At 44.6% G+C, this 10,778-nt stretch overlaps 1 protein-coding gene across 3 annotated transcripts; it reads right to left on the reverse strand.

Annotated features, from left to right (window-relative positions):
* Positions 1 to 6,069: 6,069 nt before the first annotated feature.
* On the reverse strand, positions 6,070 to 9,982 carry MSC (musculin). 3 transcript variants are annotated; one of them, XM_053559602.1, is made up of 4 exons: positions 9,806 to 9,982; positions 8,354 to 9,583; positions 8,000 to 8,122; positions 6,070 to 7,490 (listed from the first exon to the last, which is right to left on the reverse strand). In XM_053559602.1, the coding sequence occupies exons 2-4, from the start codon at positions 8,885 to 8,887 to the stop codon at positions 7,404 to 7,406; spliced, it is 744 nt and encodes a 247-aa protein (XP_053415577.1). In that variant the 5' UTR covers positions 8,888 to 9,583; positions 9,806 to 9,982; the 3' UTR covers positions 6,070 to 7,403. The 3 variants fall into 3 exon arrangements, with proteins under 3 accessions (XP_053415577.1, XP_053415579.1, XP_053415578.1); XM_053559604.1 differs by lacking the exon at positions 8,000 to 8,122 and having other exon boundaries at positions 8,363 to 9,583; XM_053559603.1 differs by lacking the exon at positions 8,000 to 8,122 and having other exon boundaries at positions 6,071 to 7,490.
* Positions 9,983 to 10,778: the final 796 nt, after the last annotated feature.

Genomic DNA, 10,778 nt, shown 5'->3' on the forward strand with positions numbered 1-10,778 from the left:
CAACAGGAACGTGCATACTCATACAAAAACATGGAAGTTAAATAACTTTATGCTGAATGATAGTTGGGTCAGAGATCAGATTAAGAAGGAAATTGCCAAATTTTTGGAGCAAAACTACAATCAAGACACGAATTATCAGAACCTCTGGGATACTGCAGAGGCAGTCCTAAGAGGGAAATTTATAGCACTGCAAGACTTCCTCAAGAGAACGGAAAGAGATGAAGTTAACAACTTAATGGGACATCTCAAGCAAATGGAAAAGGAAGAACATTCCAACCCCAAACCCAGTAGAAGAAAAGAAATAACTAAAATTAGAGCAGAATTAAATGAAATTGAAAACAAAAGAATTATACAACAGATCAATAAATCAAAAAGTTGGTTTTTTGAAAAGGTCAATAAAATAGATAAACCTTTGGCTACCCTAACCAGTAGAAAAAGGGTAAAATCTCTAATCTCATCAATCAGAAATGACAAAGACAAAGTAACAACAGACTTCTCAGAAATTCAAAAAATCCTTAACAAATATTACAAGAAACTTTATTCTCAGAAATATGAAAATCTGAAGGAAATTGACCAATACTTGGAAGCACGTCACCTTCCAAGACTTAGCCAGAATCAAGTGGAAATGGTGAACAGGCCCATATCAAATTCTGAAATCGCATCAACCATACAAAATCTCTCTAACAAGAAAAGCTCAGTACCAGATGGCTTCACATCAAAATTCCACCAAACCTTTAAAGAGGAACTAGTACCTATATTACTCAACCTGTTCCAAAATGTAGAAAAAGAAGGAAGACTACCCAACACATTCTATGAAACAAACATCACCCTGATCCCCAAACCAGGAAAAGACCCAACAAGAAAAGAAAATTATAAACCAATATCACTAATGAATATAGATGCAGAAATATTCAACAAGATCCTACAAACAGAATCCACAACACATCAAACAAATTATACATCATGACCAAGTCAGTTTTATCCCAGGGTCTCAAGGCTGGTTCAATATACATAAGTCTATTAGTATAAACACTAAACATAAACAAATTAAAAAACAAAGACCATATGATTCTCCCAATTGATTCAAAAAAGCTTTTGATAATATCCAGCATCCCTTCATGATCAGAACACTTAAGAAAAATGGTATAGAAGGGACATTTCTTAAACTGATAGAGGCCATCTACAGCAAGCCCACAGCCAATATTGTATTAAATGGAGTTAAATTGAAATCATTTCCATTCAGATCAGGAACCAGACAAGGCTTCCCATTGTCTCCACTGCTCTTTAACATTGTAATGGAAGTTTTCGCCATCGAAATTAGGGAAGAAAAGGCGATCAAGGGTATCCATATAAGGTCAGAAGAGATCAAACTTTCGCTCTTTACAGACGATATGATTGTATATCTGGAAAACACCAGGGATTCTTTTCCCCACTGAATGTTTGTAATTGGCTTATCAATTACAAACATTCTACAAAACTCTTAGAAGCGATCAAGGAATACAGCAGTGTCTCAGGTTACAAAATCACCATTCATAAATCGGTAGCCTTTATATATACCAACAATAGTCAAGCTGACAAAACAGTTAAGGACTCTATTTCATTCACAGTAGTGCCAAAGAAGATGAAATATTTGGGAGTTTATCTAACAAAGGACGTGAAAGATGTCTACAAAGAGAACTATGAAACTCTAAGATAAGAAATAGCTAAAAATGTTGACCAATGGAAAAACATACCATGCTCACAGCTGGGAAGAATCAACATTGTTAAAATGTCCATACTACCCAAAGCAATATGCAGTTTTGATGCAATCCCTATTAAAGCTCCACTGTCATACTTTAAAGATCTTGAAAAAATAATACTTTGTTTTATATGGAATCAGAAAAAACCTCGAATAGCCAAGACATTACTCAGAAATAAAAACAAAGCAGAAGGAATCATGTTACCAGACCTCAGACTATATTACAAATCGATAGTGATCAAAACAGCATGGTACTGGCACAAAAACAGAGAGGTAGATGTATGGAACAGAATAGAGAACCAAAAGATGAATCCAGCTACTTACCATTATTTGATCTTTGATAAGCCAATTACAAACATTCAGTGGGGAAAAGATTCCCTATTTAACAAATGGTGCTGGGTGAACTGGCTGGCAACCTGTAGAAGACTGAAACTGGACCCACACCTTTCACCATTAACTAAGATAGACTCTCACTGGATTAAAGATTTAAACTTAAGACATGAAACTATAAAAATACTAGAAGAGAGTGCAGGGAAAACCCTTGAAGAAATCTGTCTGGGCGAGTATTTTATGAGGAGAACCCCACGGGCAATTGAAGCAGCTTCAAAAATACACTACTGGGACCTGATCAAACTAAAAAGCTTCTGCATAGCCAATAACATAGTAAGATAAGCAAGCAAACAGCCCTCAGAATGGGAGAAGATATTTGCAGGTTATGTCTCTGACAAAGGTTTAATAACCAGGATCCACAGAGAACTCCGATGTATAAGCAAGAAAAGAAAAAGTGATCCCATTGCAGGCTGGGGAAGGGACTTGCAGAGAAACTTCTCTGAAGAGGACAGGCTCACGGCCTACAGACGTATGAAAAAATGCTCATCATCTTTAATCATCCGAGAAATGCAAATCAAAACTATTTTGAGATATCATCTAACTCTAGTAAGATTAGCCCATATCACAAAATTCTAAGACCAGAGATGTTGGCGTGGATGTGGAGAAAAGGGAACACTTCTACACTGCTGGTGGGAATGCAAATTAATACATTCCTTTTGGAAAGATGTTTGGAGAACCCTTAGAGATCTAAAAATAGATCTGCCATTCAATCCTATAATTCCTCCACTAGGTATATACCCAGAAGACCAAAAATCACATCATAACAAAGATATCTGTACCAGAATGTTTATTGCAGCCCAATTCATAATTGCTAAGTCATGGAAAAAGCCCAAGTGCCCATCGATCCACGAATGGATTAATAAATTGTGGTATATTTACACCATGGAATATTATGCAGCCTTAAATAAAGATGGAGACTTTACCTCTTTCATGTTTACATGGATGGAGCCGGAACATATTCTTCTTAGTAAAGTATCTCAAGAATGGAAGAAAATATCCAAGGTACTCAGCCCTACTATAAAACTAATTTATGGCTTTCACACGAAAGCTATAATCCAGTTATAACCTAAGAATAGGGGGAAGGGGGAGAGTGAGGGGAGGGAGGGGAGATGATGGGCAGAGGGAGGGTGATTGGTGGGATTACACCTGCGGTGCATCTTACAAGGGTACATGTGAAACTTAGTAAATGTAGAATATAAATGTCTTAACGCAATAACTAAGAAAAGGCCAGGAAAGCTATGTTAACCAGAGTGATGAAAATGTGTCACACGGTCTATAAAACCAGTGTATGGTGCCCTGTGATCGCATTAATGTACCCAGCTATGATTTAATAATAATAATAATAATAATAAAGAAAATTAATGGAGAGTGGTGAGTGCAAAGATGCAACCCCCCTGGTTGCCCACAGGTCATATGCAGAAGTTCCCCTGAAGAGAGATGCAGCCAGTCACATCAGTTACCATGTGGTCAGTTACAATGGGAGCCAATCTGGTTCCTCCTAATGGATTTTCCCATAAGTTAGAGGCTTGGTGGTGAGAAGTCAATTATGAATTTACCTGGTTTTGTCCTTCCAAACGTGATTCTTAGTGATTGTTTTAATTTTTAGTATTTTTCAGAAGTATCAGCCTAATTATATACCTATTACCTTTTAAAATAAGATGTGTTCCAGTTAGTTCTTTTTTTTCATGGATGGGGGTATGTCTTTATTATTTGTTTTAACTCTGAAGCATTTGTTACAGGGGAGAGGGGCTGTAATAACCCCTTCATAAACTGCACTGGTCCTTGCTGCTATCTACTGAAGGAGCCACCAAACTAAAGTGCAATTGTAACCTGAAGCCCAGTGCAAAAAGTGTATGCACAAAATCAAATCAACTCCGCAACCCAGAGAAACACCAAAATGTTTCACAATTGCAGTGCCTAATGCATTTCTTAGAAAATATTCATCCTAGGAAGAATCTGTCAAAGGGGATTTTTGTTCTCTTCGGTTGAGTCAGTATCACTAACAGTACTACGTAATGCTTTGGTTTCACAGAAAGCCCCTGGAACAATGTTTTTCAATTTACTCATTTTGTTTGTTGCTAAGTTCATTTGACATTATATTCCATAGACTGTTTTCCCCTCATCTTTTCTCTCACAGTAGTATAACTGAATTGAAGTTATTCCAAGGACAAACTTCTTTTCAATTCTTAATCCCTCCACCACTCAATGCTCCAGCCCCAACTCCCATTTCTCAGCCTCAAATCCCCAAACAAAAATGAAAAAAAAAAAAAAAAAAAAAGGCTGTGAGATGCCTTTTTGCCACTTAGAGCACACTCTGGTCAAGAGAGACAAAGAAAAGACTGGTTTACGGTTTCTAAGGCCTCTCCCAACAGCAGCTTGTGCTCTGAAGCTTGCTTGAGCCACTAGAACTTACTAGAACTTGGCCTCTTTTTCTTTTCTCTTTTTTTAAATAACATAATGCTTGGCATTGGAACATGAAGCAGAAAATTCTTGAGAAAGTTTGTTTCCCTTCTCTATAAATCGTAGCATCACAAAGTGGCCATAATAATAAGTTTATAGGGTACAACAGACTATGTACACAGGAGTTAGGAAATAGGACCACCTTAACAGGGGGCATAGTGGCAGGAAATCGGTGAGTTTATTTCTGAAGTGCCCTGAAAGAATGTAATGATAGAAACACATATTTTTAATATTATCCTTTTACTTATGAAAATATGCCCAAATTTCTTGTTTATTTAATAGTGCTTGCTTTTATTTTTTTCACTACACGCAAATAAAATAGCCATTCTTTCTGGTTTTCTATATTTCTGTTTTCCTGCTCTTGTGGGATATTTCTTTCCTAGTTGTAATCCAGGCCTCTAAAAACTGGGCCCAGTTTTAAAGACTGGACCGCCAAAATGCCCCACCTGTTGAGAGTGTTTTCTTGTGTCTCTGCATTTCCTTTAGTAGCCAGCATCTGGCACACTGCTCAGTGGGTACTGGAAGGCTTGCTTCAATGCTCTAGTAATTATTCCTAAAGCAATTTCCCCACATAGGCATTGTTATGATCCCCATTCTACAAATAAGGAAACTGAGGTTTAGAAGGGTTAAGGAACTTACATAGGGTCACTGGTCCCATGGCAGAGCTTGGATTTCAAGCTGAGTTCCTTTGACAGTCAGGTTCTCCTTAACCAACTTACTGGGCTGCCTCCTTTCCTTGAAAAGGGCCTAATTTGCTGGAAGCTTTGGAAATCACTTTGACTAAGATCTGGCCTCCAGCAGACACTTACCCCCAAGAAGCTGGACCCCCAGAACTCAAGGCTGAAGGGCCTCTGACCATGCTAGAATTTCCTGCCAACAGTTACTTGGAGTTTCCTTTTACCAGAAAGCCACTGACCTTTTACGTGATGCCACTGACCAGTATAAACCCCAACCCGAGCCTGGTCTGGCAGCTGAAGACTGGACTAGGGCTGAACCAAAGCCCTAGAAAACGTTGTCAGAGAGCAGTTCTCCAGAGTTCTCATTTGGTTTAGTTCAAAACAGGAAGCCACACTCCCCATCTCCCTCTCACCTCCTAACTAAATTCCAGCTGTATTTTCTCTCTTGGGTCAAGAATCCTGCCTTTTAGTTTTATACAATAACGGACAGAACTCCAAGCTGGGCAGTTGTTTAGGAGTTTCATCTTTCACACTTTTCTAAATGTTCTACAAAGTGAATGTTGCTTGTTAGAAGACCAGCATTTTAAACATTGTACTATGAGGTTTCCAAGTTATTACCTCCTGCAAAAAATTGCAGTGCAAGTAAGAGAATGTAACACAGAAAATGAGATGGCGTACGTTAAAAATGCTATACAAAAACTTTTCAAAAAAGAAAAGCACTGCTGAAATACGAATTGGCTTCATATATTAGAGTTTTATTCTGCTAGTTACACCTGAGACTTGCAGACTATGGTGGGTGGGTGTCAGAAAGTTCTTGAACTACTTGCAGTTGTAAGCACTAGAGTGTGTTTTAGGCTAGAGAAGGCAGTCAGTGTGCTATGTTTGTGTAAGGGAGGGACGTGCATCTACATTAGCCTGACCAGTACATGTCTCTCATGGCAGCTGTGGCTTCAAAAGACTCTGAGGCCCTTTATTAGGCCTCTACTTACTGCTTTGCCTCATGAAAAAACAGAATTTTAGAGATTAATACGAGTAACATTTGGAAATGCAATGATCCCAAAGTGATCACCATCATTCACCCAATGCCTAGTGGAGAGGAGACCAGCGCCTTTAAAGTTAACTTCTCCAGCCAAACCCTCTCAGTAAAGGGCAACAAAGACCACATCTTGATGCGCCCCCCCGCCAGGGAGGGGCGACACAGTTTCTACAATGCATTTTATTATTCATAAAAAAATAAATTTATTTACATATATTTCCTGTGGTTGTACAGCCTCCAAGCAGCAGCATCCCTAGCTGGGTCACTTGCTTCGGAACAGCCCCAGCTGTCCACCTTGCAAACCCCTCTGCACAGAAAAGAACGTGGCTGGGGGGAGATGGTGACCGGGAAAGCTGGAATCCACCTGGGGGTACTTAGGGGTGGAGAGGGAAGTGGTGGTGGGGGGCGGTGCTGAAGGAGAGGGCTGGGTTGGGGCAGAAGGGCTGGGAGGCTCCTTCTAAAAGGGAAGGTGGATGACCTCCTGTTCAGAAAGAGGGAGCTCGGGAGGGCCACAGGAGCCCCAACACAGAGGCAGTGGGGCAGTGGGGGGGGTGCCCCCTCAGTGGGAGGTCAAAGCGCCAGGAAAGCCTAGGGCTAAACCCACAGCAGGTGGTCTCTCCAAGTGTGACTCTACCCTGCCCAGCCCCTCAGGCATCGTCCCTCCCCCAAAAGATACAAACCTCACTCAGGCCATTCTCCCCTCTTTGCAACTTAAAGCTGTGCCCCAAGGTAGATCTCACAGTCTTTAAAGCTTTTCCAGCGCCCAGTAACCACCAAAGGCCTGTGCCAGACAGAATCATGCCACCACATACAGGATCAATCTGGCCTGGCTTAGAAACTAATCAGGTTGGATATTGGTCCATGCTCTCTAGGTAAAAGGAGGCTCTTTCTGGAGAGGCAAAGCGTTGTCATCCAGATCAGTGGCAGTGGTAGCCCTGAGCGCTCTGCGATGACCTGTTGTGTTCACAGTTCCAGGGAAAGGGGAAGGGTCAAGGAGAATCCAATGGAAACTTCTTCCCATCTCACGCTGTCTCCCTTTTCTCCGTGGCCTCCAAATACAAGCGTTTAAGGCATAATCCCATTCAGTGAGTTTGAGTCCAATTTAAGCGGTGGTCCCACACAGTCTGCTGGCTGCAGAAACGTCTTTGGTGTCAGAATCGGGTCGTCCTGAAACCACGAATGGCCATGTCTGTAAAACCAAAATGAACATCAGACATTAGAGGAGAAAGGACAGTCTCAAAATGGAACAACTTTCCTAAGGGAACTCCAAATAATCAGGATCTTTGAGTAGCTCAGATTTTATCAGTGTTCTGGGAAACTGAATGTCTTCTCTCCCAGCCAGAATTTTTAATTTTACCTGATGTGGATAATGGGAGACCTGCGGTGTCTGTTCACGTTTCCCTGACTTTGCCCGCATGATAATTTGGTGAAACTTGCATGAGTTTGGAATTTTGTCATTTAATTCCCTTCCCCCAACACACACACGCACACCCAACCAGTCATCCACTATAACGAGGAACTGGGCTTGGATAAGATCTTTCCCAAGCTGGGAGAATTGGCAGGTCCAAGAGGGACTTTCCAGACAAATCCCGCCTGGGAAAACTTTGCTATCCTGCAGCAATGAAACTCTCCAAAGGCGCGATTACAGAGCTCGGCCCTCCCTCCTTTTTTAAGAAAGCAAGGCTTGCTGATTCGAACCTGCCAGACTCTTAACTGGAAGAAACTGGGCGAGGCAGATGTGCCATTCAATCCGCAACTGAATAATAGTTGGAAACAGGATTTTTCCCGGAAGCAGGATATGAGGCGATGGGGTGGCTGTCCCTACGAGCAGCACCACGTACAATGATAAGAATGAGGCAAACACGGAAGGGTGGACGGTTTTTTCTAGGGGAATGGCTGGCCCCTCCCTTGATTTGAGTCAAAATAAAATAGCTTTCTCGTCCCGCGTCCCCAAACCTCCACCCCTTTCGGATTCTTCCCACCGGGCCGACGCCCAGGACCTCCCTAGGCATCTCCAGGCCCTCGCCGGGGTCCTCTGCGCGGCGCCCCTACCAGGTTCACCGGGTGCACGTAGCCGTTCTCGTAGCGGTCCTCCTGCAACAGCTGCCGCAGGTGCGCGATGTAACTGGAAGCCAGTCGGAGAGTATCCAGCTTGGAGAGTTTGGTGTCGGGGGGCACCCAGGGCAGGCTGGTCTTGAGCCTGGAGAAAGCTTTGCTCAGCACGCGCATCCTGGCGCGCTCGCGGGCGTTGGCCGCGTTCCGCTGGGACTGCTTGCACTCCGCCGCCGAGCCCTTGGGCGGGAGGAGCTTCTTGCCTCCACTGCCCGCGCCGCCACCTGCGCCCACGCCCCCAGCGGCGCGGGGCCGTTTCCTCTTGCAGCCTCCCGCACTGCCGGCTGCGCCCAGAGCGCACCGCTCGTCTTCGCCGTCGGGGTCCTCCTCCTCCGCAGAGGAGTTGTCACTGGGCGAGACATAGCTGCGCTCCGTGCCGCGGAGGGGCGGCCTCTTGGAGGCGGGGACCGGGTACTCCCGCTGCAGCCCCCGCAGCTCCATCTCCTCCGGGTCGCTCACCGAACCCGTGGACATCTGGTGGTTCTCCGCGCCCACGCGTGTCCACTTTCCTCCGCCCTAGCCAGCCTCGCCGTCTCCGCTTTCCGCTCCTTGGCGGAGGCGGAGGGAACCGGGACCTCCGAGGAGGACCGCAGACCTGAGCCGAGAGGCGCGGAGACCGGAATTCGAGGTGGGCGGTGAGAGCGAGCACGCCCCGCCGCCGACCCCGCAGAGCGCGGCCCAGAAGTTGATGCCCCAGCCCCAGCTCTGCGCGCACAACCCTGAGCTGCGCCTTCTGACCAGACTATTTATCTGTAGTCCTTGGAACAAACCACCCTGGGCAAAGAAGAGGGGGTTAGAAAGGGGGACAGAGGTGGGGCGGGGGCGTGGAAAGGGTGGGGACCGCTTTTCTGCCTGCAGAGGAGTGGTTGGTGGGGGCAGGGGCCCGGGACGCCTACGCAAAGCTGAGAATTGGGCACTGAGGCCCAACCGACCTTCAGGATGTTAGTTAGGGCATAAGTGTGGATCTGAGAGGGAGGGGGAAGAGCTCTTTCTCACCCACCCTGCTTTCACCCTCCACCCCATTCCCTAAGTCCCCCAACCCTACTCATCTTAGAGGTGGTGAAGATTGCCAGACTCCTAGAGACACCAGGATCCCGACTTCTGCTTCTCTCCCAGTCTTCTTCGAAGAACTCAGTTCATCACTCATGATGTGTGATTGGCTATCCAGGGCTTGCCCAAGGAAAGAGAAAAAGTCAAACAAGCAAACGCTCCAGAATGCACAACAGACGCCTCTCATTTTCCTTCTTCCTTCCTTTAAGGTAGTGTTATGATTTACAAACCACTTCTGTCTGCAGTACTTTGTTTCACCGTCAAATACAATCTGTAATTTAAACGTTATTATTTATACCTTGTAGAACTTGAAGCTGAGTTTGTAGATAGACCCAAACTCACCAGACTGGTAAGTAGAAAGAAGATTCAAAATCCATGTTTAGAAATCCTGACCCATCAGTATTCTAGTCTGCTGGACGCCTCCTGGCCACACCGCAGGATGATGTATCTGGTGTTTTCCACTGTGTCGACAGTTCATGGTTTTGTTTTTAATAACACAATTGGATCTTGCCCTAATGCTTTGAGTATAAGATAGAGAATTCAGTGCTATTGTGGGTTGTGTACTGAAGGGGAAAATCCTGGCTGTAGAATGCTAGTTAGTCCAAGTAAAAAAAAAAACAAACAAACAAACAAAAACAAAAAAACAGCACCAGAATTAGCAGGTCCCATTCCAACCCAAACTAAAATATGCTGCTCCTACTCCAAAGGAAACTAGAAGGCCCTTGGAACTCCTGGTCAGAGGATACCATACTTCCTCACGTAAATTGACCTCAATGGCCAGGTACTGAGTGCCCACTGTGTGGCAGTCTCTGTACTTGGGAATAGCCCATTGAGAAATAGACCCCCTATGATACTGAAATATGGTTGCTCTGTTTTACAGAGAGGAAACTGAGTCTTCCCACCCAGTTTAGGTGTTAACTTGACCTTTCCACAAAAATCCACAGGCTCCTTAGCTGAGCAAGGTGCAAGGGGACCAGTGTGCAGTCAGCCCAGGGCAGAGCTGGCAGAAGCTGCTGGGTCCGCCCTGCTGTGACGGTTCCTAGGGCAGAACAAATGCCCCTGCTCAGTGCCTGAAGTGCTGCGACAGGTGGCTGGCCGGGCTGACTTCATCACTCAGGCATCATTCCACCTTCATCTCCCAGGACAAGCCTCCCTCATGGGGGATGTTTCACACAGCCCCTCCTGCGCTCACTCCCATACACAAAGATTTTCTTGTACATTTTTGTCTTTGGGGTGGGGGTGGGGTGGGGATGGGCTTATTCTGGGACAAGTTGAGTAAAAAAGATCTTTTGCTCTCCATTCCCTCTGGGCAGAG

This window comes from Nycticebus coucang, chromosome 13, assembly GCF_027406575.1.
Source record: "Nycticebus coucang isolate mNycCou1 chromosome 13, mNycCou1.pri, whole genome shotgun sequence".
Classification (NCBI taxonomy): Eukaryota; Metazoa; Chordata; class Mammalia; order Primates; family Lorisidae; genus Nycticebus; species Nycticebus coucang.